This window comes from Corvus moneduloides, chromosome 1 (assembly GCF_009650955.1).
Source record: "Corvus moneduloides isolate bCorMon1 chromosome 1, bCorMon1.pri, whole genome shotgun sequence".
Classification (NCBI taxonomy): Eukaryota; Metazoa; Chordata; class Aves; order Passeriformes; family Corvidae; genus Corvus; species Corvus moneduloides.
This window is the reverse complement of record NC_045476.1, coordinates 106,007,272-106,026,230: the sequence shown is the minus strand read 5'-3', so window position 1 is coordinate 106,026,230 and position 18,959 is coordinate 106,007,272. Positions and strand designations below refer to the sequence as shown.

General features: G+C 40.1%; 1 protein-coding gene and 1 long non-coding RNA gene across 5 annotated transcripts in view; one reads left to right on the top strand and one right to left on the bottom strand.

Moving 5' to 3' along the window:
* Window positions 1-6,895, bottom strand: part of TMX3 (thioredoxin related transmembrane protein 3) — a 33,634-nt gene extending 26,739 nt beyond the window's left edge. For all 4 annotated transcript variants that reach the window (XM_032121156.1, XM_032121164.1, XM_032121172.1 and 1 more), the window contains exons 1-4: window positions 6,812-6,895; window positions 6,527-6,581; window positions 1,754-1,793; window positions 655-778 (exon numbers count right to left, since the gene is read on the bottom strand). In XM_032121156.1, the coding sequence (XP_031977047.1) occupies window positions 655-778; window positions 1,754-1,793; window positions 6,527-6,581; window positions 6,812-6,860 (268 nt within the window). In that variant the 5' untranslated portion in view covers window positions 6,861-6,895. The remainder of the gene's footprint in view (window positions 1-654; window positions 779-1,753; window positions 1,794-6,526; window positions 6,582-6,811) is intronic.
* A 3,388-nt stretch (window positions 6,896-10,283) lies between these two features.
* Window positions 10,284-15,770, top strand: LOC116449546. The gene is made up of 3 exons (XR_004242427.1): window positions 10,284-10,587; window positions 12,671-12,799; window positions 13,111-15,770. It is a non-coding gene; the product is annotated as an uncharacterized LOC116449546 (long non-coding RNA).
* The last annotated feature ends 3,189 nt before the right edge of the window (window positions 15,771-18,959 follow it).

Here is an 18,959-nt window from a genome sequence, read left to right as displayed (position 1 = left end):
ATTTAAGTGAATTGACAATAAACAAGCACACAAACACAAAGAAAGTAGTTAAGCATTCAACAATCCTCTCACATCTACCCAAACTACTTCTCTAAACACCAAGGCTTTAGGGTTTTCTCCGAAAAGGTTGATATATGAAAGGCCCCAGCAAAAACCAAAAAGCATTGAAAGAGCTGAATTTGGTTCTTTGAGAAGACATTTACAGAGAAACATGGGAAGAAATCGGCTGAACAGTGATTACTGATGTAATGAATTCAGTGATTTCAGCAGGCTTTGTGTAACAGCTTCAGGACCAATTACCTGAAATGAGTAAGAGCCAAGAACACAGGCACTCCTGCAGCAGTAATACAAGGAACCTAAAACTGGATGCTCTCAAGAGACACACCACATAAAAATACTTATATAACAGTACTCTAAGAGGCATATCAAAAGCACATCTTTGAAAAGCTTTTACCTTCCCTACTCAAGCAGAAACAAATGTGATAAAAAAACACATACTACATCATGTTGTCACCTTTAGAAAGAAAAATAGTCAGGAAATTTTTCTACAATGACTACATATTTGTGCTATGACACAGAAGAACAATTTCAAGGAAAAAAAAAGTTTCAAAACAGAGGTTGTGATGAAATTACCCCAAAATAAACCATACTTACTAGAAAAGGAAGTTGCATCCATCTTCCCAACTTTTACTGGAGAACCCATGTTTCTCATTTCTATGCCCACTTCATTCCACACAGGCTCTAGTTTCTTGCAGTGGCCACACCAAGGTGCATAAAACTGAGAAGCAATTACATTTCATTAAAAAAAAAATTAGTAGAAATTGATTCTACAATTAACCCTCAAATCATTAGCAAGACTTATTTTCTAGTCACGGTACCCCTTATGTCTTAAATAAATTTCAAGTTAGTTACAAGGTTGGCATGACAAGCAATTTACGATTTAGTCCTACTTTTAATATGAAAGCACAAGTTTGAAAATAATACATTAAATTGCTATTATATAATTTCTTACTTAGGAATAGACTGTGTGGGTTTTTTTTGAAAGTTAAAGGATCATATAAGCAATCTATCCAGGAATATGAATTTGCCAACAGGCCGAAAATATCAATGTTTTGGTATAACAAGGTTACAATTTGATAAAGCTGAATTTTGTTTTGCTATACACTGCTGATAACGCCGAATTAGCACATATACTTGCTCCCACTCAAAAATCACAAATCTGGGTAATACAATTTTAGAATTACAGTAAATATTTGGGTGAGGAAAGGAATGTTACCTCATCCACAAACAAGCTCAATCTTTTTAGTAACTCTTTGTCCCTGAAATAACAGGCACTGAATCTTTCTAAACAATTTAGAAAAGTAAAAGAGGGCTCTCATATATTTGATCTTTCAGTGCTAATAGAAGTCGAGAACACAAATCACCTGTTATAATTAGTGAAAGGAATAATAAAAATTCTGAACAGACTTTATCACCTCCTAAGTGTGTTTGGTAATCTGCTTTCCTCTTTTAAGGTCTGCAAAATATAGATTGAAGCCTATTCAGCAGTCTATTCAGCCTATTCCTCATTTACCCTGAACAGATGGATTGCTTTTCTATCACGGCAGTCAGAATTACTGCCATGAAGTTTTTCTCCATCCTGTACAAACAACTTTCCAAACAATGAAGCACAGCCTGACTACAGGGTTTAGCACTGTGCATTCTGTCTTTTGATTTCCACCAGCAGATCTTCCCTTTTTTCTTATATACTCACATCTACAAGCCAAATATCATCTTTATGGTTTTCTTTAAACCTAGAAAGGAGAAAAAATGAAATCAACAAATTATATATCTGAAAATAAAACAGTGAAGTGCATGTGTGAAACAGGCAAAGTCTACAAGAAGGTTAACATAAAACTACAGATACAAGATTTCTGTTTTCTTTCTTTCTTTGAGGGTGGGGAAATGGAGGAGATGGTTATTTTTGAGTACTAAGATTGCCCCCGTACATGATACTACACACACAGCTGTGCCAATTATGCTTCAATAACTACTTCCTGAGACAAAAAAACCCCAACAAAACAGAAAAACAACAAGAAATAAGAATACACACCAAAACACACAGAAGATATTTGATTAGCATGTGGAACCCAAGGGGAAGAAGTATTTTGCAGTTGTCTTAGTTATATTAAATAAATTTGTTGTTGTATTTTTATATACCAACTAATACAAACTCTTAGAGCATTGGTTTAAACTGTTAATCTTAGTTTTACTAAATGCAAACTAAATAAACTATCTTTAATATTAACATGTGAAGCAATCTTAGTTCAATATCCTTTAACATTCTACTATAGGTGCATCAGTTTATAGTTTAATTGAAGTTGCACACAACCAAGAAACCAACTTCATGGAATAAAAATGATCAAGTTATTGATAAAAGCCAGAGATACACAGGTACTACTGAATTTTCTTAATGCTAGACAAATGGCATTTAAATTAACTGACTGGTTTTGTTAACTGTAAATCTGTCACTAAATTCTAAAACCTCTAACACAAAACTAAGCTTGATAAATCAAAGTTCTTTGCTACCTCCCAAAATGCTGCTTACACTTTTCACTGTTGTCACTACAAGATCATATGAATTACTGCATTAGTTAACTAGTCCTATGTAGAGAATGAAATTAGCTAGAATTTTAACCTAAAGTTTATTTTTGCAAAAGACAGGCTTCATAAAAGTGACTAGGACTGGCACTAAAGTCACACACAATAACATACATGATAAAACACTCTTTATTCCACCATTCTTATTGCAAAAGGAGATGAATATTTACATATAATTATGCAGTAAGTGTAGATCTACACTCTAAGATCCAATTAATAGAAGTTATAGCCCAACTCATCATTATGGCTGCATAAATGGCTCATAAGCAGTAGGCAGAATTTATTATATTTCACTTAAAGTTGAATCTGTAATAGTCCATAATGGTCTTGAAGAAATACTATTGCTGACACTGGCTTACTGTTTGAAAGAAATAATTCAGAAACCATGAATACAATCTAATTACAGTGTTGAGTATTTGAAACTTAGAATTGCAGCATTTCACTGGTAAATTCCAGCCTACTTTATTGATGGCATACCAAGGCTGCAATGCCTGTACAGCAGCAGGAAAGGTATTTGCAGAGACTAATATGGAACTGCTAAAGGAAAGCATCATTTTTAAGTCACAAAATTTCTTAGTTGACAACCTCACTAAAAACTTACTTTACCACCCTAAGCACTGCAGAGCTAATGAAAGAACCAGTGAGAGTCCAGCATCTCTTGAGAATTCTAACAGAGCTATAGCTAACTTCCAATTACAATGCCAAATAATTGGTTATGATGCAAGAGGTAGAAAGCAGTTACTGAATCATAAGCTCCTGGGCTGTGCTTCAATTTAGAATATCACTTTTCCTTTGTATAAGAAGAATCTACAATTAAATGTTATCCTTCCTCTGCCACAGCAAAATTGTTACAGCAAATTGCAAAGAGCATTAAAGTACTGAGAAAGGTAGACTGCAACCTTGCCAACAGACAGAAAGAAAAAAGGGAAAGAATAAAACACCTGGAGGCTGAGCTTTCCAACAGAGTTTAATAACTTTGACCTAAGATTGTATAAAAAAATACCATAGTTTTTATAATATAAATTTCACCGTACTTCTCATTTACAAGCACCTATTTAATGAACTTCCACAGAAAGTAAAATCTGAACTGAAACAAAACCCCAACTATCGAAACTCACTCTAGTTTTGCTAACGTCAGTGATTAAATTACTAGACAATATATATTAAGAAAGTTCAACACACTGCTGAAGAAAAAGAGAAATCTCTCTACAAATGAGCAGTCAAGCATTTTCTGAAGGTTCTGTTTTTAGGCCCTATAAATATGTTTTCCAAGCACTAAATTTCAGTGTCTCTTTTTAAATTGTCCTGTGCAATCCTCTGTCAGCTGTCAGAGACACAATCACACTCGTGGAAAGATGATGTAAGTGTTGCACATCCTTGAATCAAAATTATTTGTCTCAAACCCATACATCTTCCCAACTATATGATCAAATGTTCTCTCAGCCTCCACTTAAACCAAGCACCCCACTTAATCATGAACAGTTAAAAGAAACCACCATAAAGCAAAACTGAACACCAAGGCCACAATTCCAAGGGCCTTAAAACAACCCAGCTGCTGCATCTATTCCTTGCTGTTTCCCTTCTCCCTCCCCTTGCACCGACGCTTCTAATCATGGTTTGAGCCACCAGTGCATGCCCACAGATAGAAAAATACTTCCTTTTTCAGTCAGGTTACTTATCTGCTTCATTATCACACTAGAACAAGTCCACACCCATCACAAGTTGAGTGCTGACCTGAGGCAGCAGATCTGCTATCAGAGCAGCACAAGCCAAGAGGAACCACAGCTCATTTTGTGCATCCCTCCCACAGCCCAGCTGGGCACCTCTGTTAGCTCTGCTTGTTTTCCCATATCCTGTAAGCTTTGGAAACGGACCTGAGCCTTGCACTAGTCCGCACGGTTTACAACTACTAAAATTCAAATAGAACACAAAGCTTACAGCAACAGCAGAACACCCATAATGTTTAGGCATCTATAAAATGGAAAGCTTGAAACTTCAGCAGTCACTGCTCCCCAGTTTGGAGCAAAATTAAATTAAAATTTAAGTTGTTTAAATTAAATTTTAATTTCAATTAAATTTAAATTGTTTTTGTGTCTTTTCTCACCATTTGCCAATTAGCAAAAAAAAAAAAAAAAACCAAAAACAAAAAAAAAAAAAAAACAAAAAAAAAAAAAAAAAAAAAAAAAAAAAAACACAAAACCTGCCCTGAACAATTAATCAATTCTTACTCTTCACTGGAAATACAAGCATCTGGACAGTTTTGTAATTGAAAAATTCAAATGTTCTAAAATGAGATTTTCTTTTATCAGTTATTTCAAAAAGTTATGTCACAACAGAACCACGACTCTTCACTCCAAAGCAGCAAATACATTTACACACACGTGTGGAAACATTATATGAGAACGTGATGCAGGAGCACAGATAGGCTAAGTGAATGCATCTTCAGTCCTTGAAAATATGAGCATGTTTTAAAAACAAGCTTTGAAAATCAAGTCCAAACAGTTCCCATGCTTCAGTTGTTTTTTCACAACACCAGAGGCGCTGCTGTGTCTCTCCTGAGAACTCCTTCCGTATGTTCCCATCCCCTCACCCATAAATCCACTACACCTCATCTGATCTTATGATTAACAAGCAATATTCTAAAAATGTGAGTGGTTTCCTGAGAGTTTAGCTCTTTGATGTAATTTATCATGGATTGAACCCTCATGAAAACATCACCTTTAACTGGCTGAAATTTATCCTAAAGCAGTCATCTAATGCTACCTTCTCCTTCCCTACCAGCTAATATGCTCCATATCTTCTCTTTCAATTCCAATAATCATGCTGCTTTGTAGCACTTGGTATCTCTGACAAAAAAAAAAACAAATACCCAACCATTTGGGGTCATTTTCTTGGGAAACTATAGCAACTACGTAGCTATCAAACTGCTACAGCAAAGCAGTACTCCAACAGGGACACTACACAACCAAGTTCATGGCAGGACTACCCATTTCAATTTCTGCACAGTCTCAGGACTAATTCTGTTGTAAATGCCCTTTTTTACACTGGAGTATTACTGGCACTTCAGGCAACCATGAACTAGTCCTGCAGCCCTCTTCCTCTCTTCTGTTTCTGGCCATGCCTGAACGCACTTAGACTCGTACTCCCGACCCCTCATGCAGCCATGCCACAAACTCTAATGAAGAAAGAACTTGGATAAACGCAAGCAGCTTTTATTTGGGGCAGGCACCAATACACCAATATATTTACCCCACCAAAAAGAAAGACAAGCAAGGAAGCTCAAGAACATTTCTGGCAACACCACCACAGTAACAGCTTTAAAAAAAGCTGAAAAATAAATTGTTCCTTCATTAACTGAACCTCCTCAATAGGTGAGACTGAGGACAGACCTCATGGGAGTCTACAGCTTCCTCAAGAGAGGAAGCAGAGGGGCAGACACTGATCTCTCCTCTCTAGTGGCCAGTGACGTGACCCAAGGGAACAGCATGAAGCCGTGTTGGTGATGTTTACGTTGGATATCAGGAAAATGTTTTTCACCCAGAGGGTGGTTGGGTGCTGGAAGAGGCTCCTCAGGGAAGTGGTCACAGCACCAAGCCTGACAGAGCTCAAGAAGTGTTTGGACAACACTCTCAGGGACATGGCGTGACTCCTGGGGAGTCCTGTGCAGGGACAGGAGTTGGACTTCAACGATCCTTGTGGGTTCCTTCCAACAGAGGATACCCTGTGATAATTCAGGACACAATCTTTCTGTCCTTCCTGATATAAAAAAGCCACAATCTTTTCCAGTGTAGCTTTCTTGACAAGCACACTACGCACAAAGTCTGGGGTCACGTTCCCCACAAGAAGACAATATCTTGGCAATTAGGCAAGACACGCCGGTACTTACGACTCATCTAGATCTTCCACAAAACCCGCACCTGACGCCACCACATGCGCAACCACTGCGAGGCAAAGGAAAAGCGTTCCGTGAGTGATGCCCGAACCAACCCGGGGTGCTCACCCACACCAGCTGACAGACTCCCTTCCCTCCTGGCCCCTCACGTCGCCAGCGCTTCCCCACAGCCCTACCCGCTCCAGCGCTGCCCGCGTCCCAATCCCTCCGCTTTCCCCCACGCTGCCCTGCAGCCCGGCCCGGCCCGGCCCGGCGGAGCCGGCGCCGCCCGCCCGTCACCTGCCGCCCAGAGGAGGCAGCGCGGCCGCCCGCCCGGCGCCGCTGCCATGTTGACAGAGCCGCGGCACGGCCGGAAGGGGAAGCGCCGACCTCTCGGCACGGCGCAGGCGCGGAGCCGCGCGCGGGGGGCCGGCCGGGCGCGGGGGTGTTGGCGCCGCCGAAGGGCGCGCGGGGCGGCGGGCGGGGGCCGGTGTGGCAGCGCGGCGCGGTGGATAGATAGACTCTGTCATCTCCCCTGCCGGGAGACTCTCGTTCAGTCGAATCAATGTTCTGCTTCTTTGGAAGAGTAAGCCTCGTCCTCCCTCCGGCAGGAACACGTGTGCCTCCTGTCGTGTTGCCAGCTGCCTGCCGTGGGTAGAGCTCATCTTCTGCCTTGCTGCTGTGTCAGCACCCCTCCTTCAGCATGGGCGCGAAACTTGTTCACTTTAATGTCCGTGTCATTCTCTTTAGAGCCCCTCATTCGCTCAAACCTGTCATATTCTTTCCTATCTTCAGCTACGGTGTTTTTTCTGTTAGTGCAGATCTGCAGATCCTAGTCGGGCAAGTAAATCCTGCTTGTTTAAAAACTTGAGTTAAAGCAGGTCTGGGATGGTTCAGCCTGGAAAAGACGAGGCTCAGGGGAACCTTACTAATGTGTGTAAATACCTGAAAGGGGTTGCAGATAGACGAAAGCTGGACTCTTGCCGGTGGTGCCCAGTGACAGGACAAAAGGAAACAGGCATAAGTGAAACACAGGAGGTTCTATTGGAACGTGAGGAAACACTTCTTCACTGCAAGGGTGACGGAGCACTGCCCACCAGTGCTCCCACCTCAGAGATACTCGTAAGCCACCTCGACATGGTTCTGAACAGCCATCTCTAAATGGTCCTGCCTGAGCAGAGGGTTTGGACCAAATGATCTCCAGAGGTCCCTCCCAACCTCAACCACTGTGATTCTGTGATCTATTCGTTTTCAATTTTGACTCCCATAGTGCAGTTTCTTACCCTTTCTCTTTATACCAGAATTACTTTTCGCAGCTGTACATGCAAATGTTTGAGATCTTTGTCAGAAAAGGATAGATTCTTTCCAGGGATCATGCAGCTCCTCTGAATTAAGTGTTGAAGCCTTTTCTTCTAATGATAGGGTCTATTATCTTTTCTAATAGTGTCTACAAGCAGCAAACATTGAGGTTGCCTCATTTTGGGGCTGCTCTGTGTGTGTGTGTGTGTGTGCACACATGTGCTTGTATTTTCATGGATGTAGATACATGTTCTCTTGGTTACTCCTTAGCTTCCGCACTAGGCCATACCTGGTCTGGTGAAGATGTACTGTTCACTTAATGCTTTGTGGGTATAGCCTGTTTGATTCATCAAATAATCCCCAGAGCTGTCCAGCCCTTTGGAAAAGCTTGCTTCCATATCACAGGTTCACTGGCTGAGAAGTGTGTCAAGGCCTGAGAGTATATGCGATAACTCACCTTAGAATTCTAAAATATCTGACCCTGGCCTATGGTAGATGTATTTTTTCTTCCTCACATTTTACTGAAGGATTATGCAATATTAAGACAATTTCACTTTTTTTTCCCCCCCTCACCCCTCAACCTCCAGTGATGGGAGAACTAACAAGTTCCTGACATCTGTATTGGATGAATGGTGACATTTATTCACTGATGCAGAGAATTTCTGTTCCACAGCATTTCACCTTCTGTACACCACAGTTAGCTAAGTGGTGTCTGCATGCCTGACCAAATGAGAGATGGCATCTTTTTGATCCTAATCTAACTGCTGTCTAGACTGAGACAATGGAAACAATTTAGTCCATCAATCCGTTAGTAGAAAATCCATATGGGAGAAAATGGGCATAGCCAAGTAACTGTTAAATTAGTATAATCCTGTTCTCTTACTCTGACAGTTCATGACTGGCTTTAAATAACTTTTAAAGGGAAATAAACATTTTATATAGCTGTGTATAGATTTGAATGAAGCTCTTTTTATACCTTCTAGGTCCTATTTGGCAGCTTAGAATTTTATTCTCTTTGCAGCTAATGGAATATGATTGTTCTAACTTTTGCGCTTAGTGAGCCAAAGCTGTCTCCTCCAAAAACATCCTGTATACTATTCTTGATCTATTTTATCTTGGAATTGAAGGAGTTGCTGTATATTTACTTCTTTGTAACTAAGTTTATGTACACTCACACAGACAATTCTATGCTATATTTATTTATACAGTTTTTGCTGAAGCTTTACTGCATAAAATCCATATAAAAGATAGTTCTTGCACTGCAGCCTGGTAAAAGTATAATGGGAAAAACATGTAACATGCAAACCAAATAAGCTGGATAATGATAGATGACATCCAGAGAAATGTCAAGGGGTTTTTGTGTTTTTATTATTCCTACTATGGGCATTTTGTTTGAAAAAAATACAGGATTAATGTATTATTATTAATAGTAATTCAGTGGAGAATTTAGTCTAGAAAAGGGATGATTTGGTATATGAACTGAACAGAAGATATGAAAAGAAAAAAAACACAGTAAAGGGTAAGAAGCAAAAAGCACAGCAAATACTATTGAAATCCTGGGGGGTACTGCAGGAAAAAGTGTGAATTATAAGGAAATTAGCAATCAATGAAACATTGGAAATTGAACATACAAGGGTTCCAAGACTCCTTCCAATCCGTATTGTGTAGGATGATTTAATGGTCCTGCTGTCCCATTTTTTTTGAACCTGATAGATGGGGAAGTTCAACAAAGACAAGAGCCAGGCTTTGCCTTGTAGGGGGATTTGCAGAGCAGTGTTGCTGTTGCAGGATTTTCAGTCTGTTTGTGCAGGTTGTGCACTCTTCTTGCCCTGTATGAAGGGCAGGGAAAAGGATTTATATGTAACTCTGTCTAAATTATACAACGTGGACTTAGTTTTATTGGAATGTGTGAACTTTTGCTTTAAGAGAAATAATCTCTTTCAAATAATTTCCTAAGTTTCATTAGCATTGTAACTGCAATATCAAGGTTTATTTCAATACACATTTCCATAAATAAAATACTTAGGAAACTAAAATTCTTTGTACACATTTTTGTTTTTATACAGTGGATAACATGTCCATGACGCCATGTTAAGGTGACTTTCCTGGGGCAAGGGCCCAGGAAAACCAAAGAGAATGCAATAAAAAGGATGCTTAAAATAAGACATGAGGGAAGTATATTTTGACACTACCTCTGTCCCTGTACTGACAGTGCTAAACTTGTGGCTTGTGAGCCTGGTATGACTCACCAGAATAATTACAGAATCACAGAATGGTTTGGGTTGGAAGGGATGTTCAACATCATCGAATTTCAACTCCCCTGCTCTGGGCAGGGACAGCTTTCACTAGACTGGGTTGCTCACAGGCCCCATCCAACCTGGCCTTGAACACTGCCGGGGATGGGGCATCTACAGATTTCTCTGGACAACCTGTTCCAGTGTTTCACTGCCACAGTAAAAAATTTCTTCCCTACATCTAATCTAAACCTGCCCTCTTTCAGTTTAGAGCCACTCCACCTTGTGCTGTCACTACACGCCTTTGTAAAAAGTCTCTCTCTAGCTCTCTTGTAGGTCCCCTTCAGCTACTGGAAGGTGCTACAAAGTCCCACTGGAGCCTGTTCCAGGCTGAACAATCCCAACTCTCTGTCTGTCTCCACAGTAGAAGTGCTCCAGCTCTTTAACCATCTTTGTGGTCCCAAGGTTATTTTGGCTTATAACCTGCTCCTGATGCCTTCCTTCATTCCTGAGAACCATGAAAGCAGCCAGTGTCTAAGTCTGGTAAGTTATTTGTTAGTGTCAGTACGCTCCCAGCCACCATTTTCCTAGGGCAAGTCAGGAGCACTTCAGGACGTGTACTTTTTGCAGTGAATTAAGCCTGTTAGTCCTGAGACACTGATCCAAGCATGTCTGCACACACCCATTTTTCGGTCATCTTGGACTCGTTAATCTCTTCCTTTGCCCTGGAAAAAACATTCAGAAAATTTTTGCATCCCTTTTCTATGCTGTCCCTCAAAATTAAAAGATCAAAAGCTGAGGTGCTTGACTGTAGAGAACCTAAAATAACACAACTCTAACAATCCCACACATTACTGAGGACTAGTGAAAGTATTGCATAAATTAATAATGTCTTCAGTCCTAACTCTGTCATGCACAACAACCAGTAGACTGAGCTTTTTTACTAGCACTGAAAGAACCAAAGAGTCTCAATTCTAGCATTTTTTGATGGTAACTAGCAGCAAGTCACACTGATGATAAAGAGATGAAGACAGCAAAGAATGTTAAGAGAACTCACAAAAATTACTAAAATTCATATTTGAAGTTTCCTTATTTTTGATCTTTCAGTAACTAAACTAGTTTTTTTGATCAGTTCAGTGAAAGAGTGAACTCAATGATCCTTCCACATCCCTTCCAACTGAGATGATTGTGTGACCTGTACCATGGCACCAATCCTCATGTCCCTCTATGTCTCTGTCCCTTTGGCCTCTGCATGGCTGCCGTGTATGGGATCCTAGCGGCCAGGGATGGAAGCTCTCCCTGTGGCTCACCGGTCTCACACCCTGCCTTTCCCATGGGAGCCCTGGAGGCTCTGACCGAGCCCTCCCCACTGCACAGCCACAGTTCCCCCAAGGCCAGGTCACCTCACTGCCCCTTCCGACATCCTCATCCTCTAGCCAGGGCCTCAGCGTTCCTGGAAGGGAAGGCATTAGCAGGCCCAAGCCTCCCTCCTGGCCCAGTGCTGTTTCCCTTGTGTTGCCAGGCAGTGTTCAGGAGGTTTTACAGTGTTCAGGAGTGAGGGCAAAAACAGGCCCTGTGGCAGAGGTGAGTAATGAAGCCTCTACCCTGGGCACACCTGTGCTGGCCCTGCCCATCCCATTGCTCCTTGTGGCTGGCCTATCCCAGGTCTCCAGGAGCCTGGGATGGAACAGCCACAGCTCATCCTCTCCAATCTGCTGGCAAAGCAAGGCAAGGCAAGGCAAGGCCTGGCATTTTTTCCCCTGTTCCTGCTGACTGACAGGGTTTTGCTGAAATGATATCCTGTTGTGACACAGGCAGAGGGGAGGGAGGAGCGTAAGGCACATATGGGCTATAGCACATATAACTGCTGTATTGTTGGCAACCCCAGGAGTGACCCTGACCATCAGCCTTGTCTCTGAGTGTGACAGGACATTCACCATTAACCACTCAAGAGCCTATCAACAGATGGGAGCGAGAAACAAAAGATGGGAAGGAAGGCATGGGCAGAAAGATAAGGTGAAGAACAAAGTGAATTGCTGACAATTTTGCTCTTCCCTCTCATTCTTCTTTGCCATCAGATTTTTTGTGCAAGCTGAGAGATTGTGAAAGTAAAGGAAGAGAAATACTCTGGCTGTGATCTCCCAGCCTACAGTATTTTAGGGAGGATGAGAGCTGTATTGAAGCCCAATGCAGGAGAGAAGGATGCACAGATGTTAACCCTAGCTAGTGACATCTAACTGGGGACCAAAAGGGCTGTGGGTGTTCAGATTATGTACAAGTGTGTGTGTATGTGGGAGGGAGGAATGTAATGTGGGGCAAAATTATCTGTACATAATTCCTTCTCAAAGAAACTGTAGCTTGTCCCTTCACTGTATCAGAACTTCTGTTATTTCTCAGCTCCTTCATATCCTTTAATTTAAGTAGGAGCCTAATACCCTTCTTCTAGCATTGCCACTTCTTACATCCTGAAACATTGAATTTTGTCTTTTGGTGCAACTCAAAGCTCAGTCCAATCTGTCACATATCAGACAAGGAGACACATCAGGCTTGTATGAGGATTTTTAAAAGTCATTTTGTTACAAGCATTGGAAACTTAATGCAGTGGACCCTCTCTCCTCGCTCACAGTGCTTGGTTCCTGTGCCGTTGTAATCACTCATGACCCTACTCCTTTGCCAAAACACTACTTTAAGAAGAAGGGAGAAGAAAGAAATATCAGGGTTTTCTCTAGTGAATTCCTGTGACTCCGTCCTTCAGGTAAGGCGACTGCAAACGAGAAGGTTGTTTTCTTTACCTGCTTACAGCTTGGAGAGGGGAGAGAAGGTTTCAATATCTGTCTTTTTCACATTGATTTGGGAAGTTGCTAATCAGTTAGGAAGTAGTTCAGTGACACAGCATGTCGCAGACACTGAGTAGTTGTTAGATTTCATCTTATTTGGGTTTTTTTTTGCCTGCAAAACTATTTTCTTTAAATGCCTGGAGAAAAATTGCAATTTCAGTAGGTTCTGGACCACGTCCTATCATATCAAGAACTTGCTAATAATACAGTTTTTATTTATCTGTTTCAGATGCTGATATATGAATACAATATACTGCGCAGATTTTGAAAAGAGATGGCCTTCAGCTTGTGATAAATCTGTTTGGAAACAATGCATAGATAGCTTCAAAGGGAAAATGAAGAATGGGAAAAGGCAAGCACTTCTCCATAACCTGTACAGCCCAAGAGAGGAAGTTATGACCACCTGCAGCACCAGAACAAAAATACCATGCAGACATGATTGTAGGCCTGCAAGGGATCAGCCAAAGTATGCACAGGCCTCAGAAAAATACGGTTTTGTAGTGTTTCATATGAGCAACTACGCCCTGGCAGCATGCTGCAGAGCACAGCACAGAGACTGGAATGCATCAGCTGCATCAGATACGAGCTCTGTGGATGCAAGGTGCCCTGCACAGCTCATCAATGTGTCAGCACATGCTCCTGTGCCTCTGCTGTCACGATTTTTCCATCACCCTGAGCACCTGAGCCTCACATTTCAGCTACAAGCTGACAGTGTCCCTGTTCTTGCAATTTATGTCTCTTGCCAGCACGTGGCACAAGAGGCTGAGTGGACTGCCTGCACTGCCCAAACTGGAATGGACTGGCTTCCTAAAATGTCTGTACAGCTGCCACCAAGTCTGTACTTCAACACCATGAGGGTTGTATTCCATAAGGAGGGAAGGTTCTCCAGATTTCTTACGGCACAGTAGTGGTGTTTCTTTTACATACACACACAAATTATTGCATGTGGATCAGACTGTGTCTGGGTAATAGACGGTGCAAGGAAAAGGATACTGAAATGCCACTTCTCCAAGCAACAGAGTGATAGAGTAACTTGTGCTCGTGTCAAAACGAGTAATTATCAAAAATCAAAATCTCATGCACAGAAATGGCACCTTTCCTGCAATTAAACAGGAACAGTTGGTGAAGTATTGAATAAGGACTCCGAAATGTATAAATGCATTAATACAGCTGGGCATGCAACTGTGAGAGACTGGAGGAGATTGCTGACTTGAAACATTTTGTTTGCGTGTGTGTGAGGGGAAGGGGCAGGTCGGGCCTTGTTTTGGTGAGGCAATGCCCTGCCCCACACACCCCACATCCCTGGGCCTGTATCCCAGCCTGGCAGTGGCCATCAATCCCTAGCACACCGGAGGCAATGCTCCACATCTGACTCTGGGGCCCCATCTAGGTCCACAGGGGCCAAGATAAGGGAAAAAGAGGAAAGAAAGCAAAATGAGAGCTTGAACAAGAGACATAAAGGAAGATGCAAAAGTGTTCTGATATGGACAAAGTTTTCGAGCTAGATTTGGTGGTTAGTGATAACACAGCTCACATCAAGAACTTACAATAGAGAGGGAGGAAGAGAAGTCATGAAAAGCCAAGAAGCTGAGATTCTGTCTAATGAAGAAGGCAAATCAAGGAAGTTACACACCTTCTAATACTGCCTCCAGTAGTATCCCTCAATGATGCTAGTATTTTTGGTTATTTTTTGTATATACATTTTATTGTATATTTTTACTTCCTTGTGTATCATTTACTAAATATATTAACTTCTATATGTAATGGGTAAGCATCAAAATTAAGTTTACAAAATGCTATTTCTGAACATTTACACAAAGATTTCAAATGAAAAGTTTTCCAGCTATGCATGGGTTTTTTGCTGTTATGTGAAATCTGAGAAAGTACAGAAAAATATATATTTCAATTTTATTAATAATCCAAGAATTAATTTACTAATTTCTAAATTAAAAGATATTTTGAAAATATAGAAAAACATATTTTTTCTCTTTAATTTCATACAGGTGTTCTGTACTTTGAGGATATTCACCTCCTTTGTATTTACCTTTTATCAAACAGTTAAGATTATAATGCTCACAATTAAGAACTGCTATCAAAGATGTGTTAAGCAGAACAATAATCTAAATAAATATTGCTCAAGTAGCTTTTCACATGTATCAGACTGCAGCAACGAAGGGGAAGGATATATATTTTAATTTGTAAGTGGTAAGTGAGCATTTGTGAACAAATAGTTCTTGTTCTGTTATATTTTTATGCACTTGTATAACTACATGCCAGCTACAGAAATATTAATGTGTAATACCAGTACTATCACAAACAAGGTTATCAGTAATTGCATCAATTGGTATTGAATATTTTAATAGGTAATGTGCACTTTTATGCTACTGGAAGTGTTTACATCAGGGCTGTTTATTTCTCTTTCACTACAAGAATAAGCTGTATTGATATGTATTATCTTCTCATAGTGACTTTATCTATGATGGTGGGTTTGTACCCCTTTAACTGTGTCAGTACCTAAGTCTGTGCCATAAAACAAACTAACCAGTAACATGTTTGTCATGAATCATAATTAAATTCAAAGTACTGATAAACTTGTAGTGAGATAAATTCATGTCTAATTAGAAGAACAGATAATTGCACATGATCTGGTGCACTTTGGGGATTTTCTCTGTGCTTTGTGTAAGATTCCTTTCAGTTCAGGCACAACATAAAGTGCAATCTGAATTAAAAGCATAATTTTGAAGACATTATTACTGCTGACACTGGCAGGAGGATTTGCCTGGTCTTGCATTAACACTTTACCTTTCCATATAACCCTAGTTTTTAAAACTCTTTGAACTGATCAGTAGAGGTTTTTTTAGTTTGGGGGTTTTTTTGTGGTTTGTTTTTTTTTTTTACTTGGTTTTGTGTGTATGTAGATGTTGAAGATTGATTTTTTTTTTTTAACTTTTTTTTAAAAAACTTTTTTTTCCATGTATGCTTGTATACATTTCTTTTATTACAGAGACACCTGGTGGTCTTCGGGTGTATTTACAAAAGTACTGTTTTCCTTTTTTATGGCTGGATTTGTTTTAAAGTTAGTTTTATCATTTATAATGTATCACTTATTTAGAATCGCTTATATTATGGGACTATATAATTTGAAAATCAGTCTGAGAACACTTACACGTTATCCAGTAAGCACTAGGTACTGATTCTCATGGCTGATAATGGGTTATTTTTCTTGGCTCTTTCCTGTTGGAGCTGTATGGAAGAGAGATTTGAGCATATTATAGACTAAGTGGTGTAAAAATATATTTCTTCCAAAATTTAATTTCCAAAATAATAGGTATTTGGGTTTCATGTTTTCAGCATTGTTTATGTGGTTTGTTTCTGATTTGTCTGTTAAAAAAGATTGAAAAAAAAAAGGTTTTGTCAGAACGAGTTTAATGTCCAGATCAGCATGTTAGTACATAAAGGAAATGCTTTCTACACTAGAAACGCTGGCAAGAACAGGACTATGCTACTATAGAAAAGCTTTAATAATATTTCATGCATACAGCATTTTTTAAACAATAGGCAATTACAGGTAATTACACAGTATAATAGGTAATTACACGGGATGCTGATGTTAGATCTCTTCTCACACCACTCCCAGACTGTCAGGCAGACAGCATTGATAGGTCCCGGAGCAATGCCTCTGGTGTTGCAGCAGCTTCTCCCGGTTTCCATGGCTGTAGCTGCCCTGCCACGGCAGCCCTGACACCCACCCACAGCAGGGCCTTGCGTGCACAGCTCCAGCAGATTCATGACCTCCTTGAAATGCAGCGGGGCACGGCCACAAGCAGCTTCACTTAGGTGGACATGTGCTGTTGTCCAGCCGTGGCATTCTTAACCAGCAGCTAGGTTTGGATTTTAGGTTCAAAAACCCCCTCCCATCCACTCTTTCCTCATAGGGATGTTCTGCAAAGTAAGTTTCAAATGCTTGGTTGTCTATATTTTAGTCATGATGGTGGTGGTGGGAGTCAAACTGATTTTTCACTGCTAAAACAAACACTATTCACTTCAAGAAATACAAGTAACATAGGAACATTCTCATCCAAATTTAGAATGTGCTTTTACAGCTTTTACTTTAATGAAACAAAATTGCTGTTGTATTTTTGTTGGTAGTTATCCTTGTGGTTTTCTTTTCCCATTCAACAGTTTTCAGACCTGTGCCCATGATGTCATGTTTTTCTGTTTAAGAAACGTTTTACAGACACTTTGAAGTCATTTTTTGCAATGCTTACATTTACACATTGGTTGAGCAGTGGTTCTCATGTCTGAAGTTCTGTTACGCTTAGTGCAGTGATTTTCTGTATGTTGCCACATTGATTTGTTATAATTTGAAACTCCGAGAGAATAATTAATGCAAAAGCAATGTATGAAACTCTAGGGAGCTCTACTCTGCAAGATTTGTATTTAGCTTTATTATACTTTAATTTTTGCTCTTCTGCTGGCTGCCAGAGTGCTTACCCATCACTAAAAGAACCAGAACACATTCATAGCATTTTTGGGAGATATAGAGGAAATGTAAGGATTTATTCAACAGTATTTTCTTCCTAATTTAGCCACATTTTTTAATAGCAAAAATATTCAGCATATAGGAGGCAAGAACAAGAAAAAAAAGAAAATATGTTTTAAATTAATGTTAGTTAATGTAGCTGCTGGTGTAATTTAAGTCAAAGCACATTAGTAATAGTGTGGTCAGATAAATTTAGAAGTATTCTTGGTGTTCAGCAAATGTTACCTGGCAAATAAAAACCTTGCAGCTTGAGTCAGTACACAGACAAAAAGTTTAAATTACACATGGACAAAATAATTAGTGAATTCTTGAGGAGCTGATTCAGAGTGATTTAAACAAAGATTATTTGTACATCTTGATGATTTTTAGACCTGGCCTAGAAAAATGAATGCATGTATTTGCAGGTATTATTTTTCATTGACAGATAAAGATGATTGCAGACAAGGAAATTATGCTTTTGGAATTTACGTCAAATTGTTTGGCAAATTCTTCTTTAACTGATGGAACTGTGCAGAATCCAGGATCTGAGCAAGCTTCCATTATTGTCACTCACTTAATAAGGGAATATCTCCCCATGGTAAGAAGTGAATGATTTACGTGTCTCATGTAAGTCATTACTCTGAACCCACACTGAATGTAAAGTTAAATTAGAATACTATTTCTCATTAGGTTTTTTCAGTTAAAAAAAAAGTTTCATTGTTTCTTAGCAGTAGTAATCTTTCCCCTTTCAGGCTTTTCAGTTATGTCTGTATTTGACATGATAGTGTTACTAGAGCAAAGGTTCCCTGCTGATAACAATGCTACACAGCTTTTCTGTGTCATCCTGATGACTGTCTGGTTGGGTGGTGTCATGTAAATGATGACAGTTTATTAAAAAAAATGCCCTAAGGTATATCACCGTGTCCCGCAGCTGTAGGGAGGAGGAGAGAAAATCCAGCAGGCAGGAATTGTGCAGCAAGATTCATTTATTTAATTATTTTACAAACTCTTTTATAGACTTTTTTCTTCATAGTCTAATTGGACAAAGGATCAGCCACCCCTTGGGGTGATAGGCTAAAATCCTAAAACATCCATTGTCAAAATATTTTTCTACTGTACTATAAACAAGACTTTTCAAGGCTGCAGGTGTTTGGTTGTTTACATAACTCTGCTACCTCTTCTGTGAGAGCGAAAAGTCTCTCACGGGCTTAGAAAATAGTGAGAAAATCCTTGCTAGCAGCATTTTTGTATCCACAACACTTGCATGTCAGAAAGGAAATCTAAAAGTGGAGCAGGAGCCATCCTCTGAGTGCCAGAAGTAGCCAGCTTCCAGCCTTCACCTTCATGGGAGGCTCCATTTTCACACCTGATAAGCACAGAGTTTACATGCACCCCTTTCATTACTGTTAGGTTCTTGAAGCTGCAGGTCTTGGAGATGATCCAGGTGTTATGGAATGTTATAGGTGACCATCACGTCCATCAGCTCCCAGCACAGGGGTTCCTCCTGCCTGGCTACTGAGGAAGATCCCAGTGTGCCAAGACAGACAAGGTTCTCT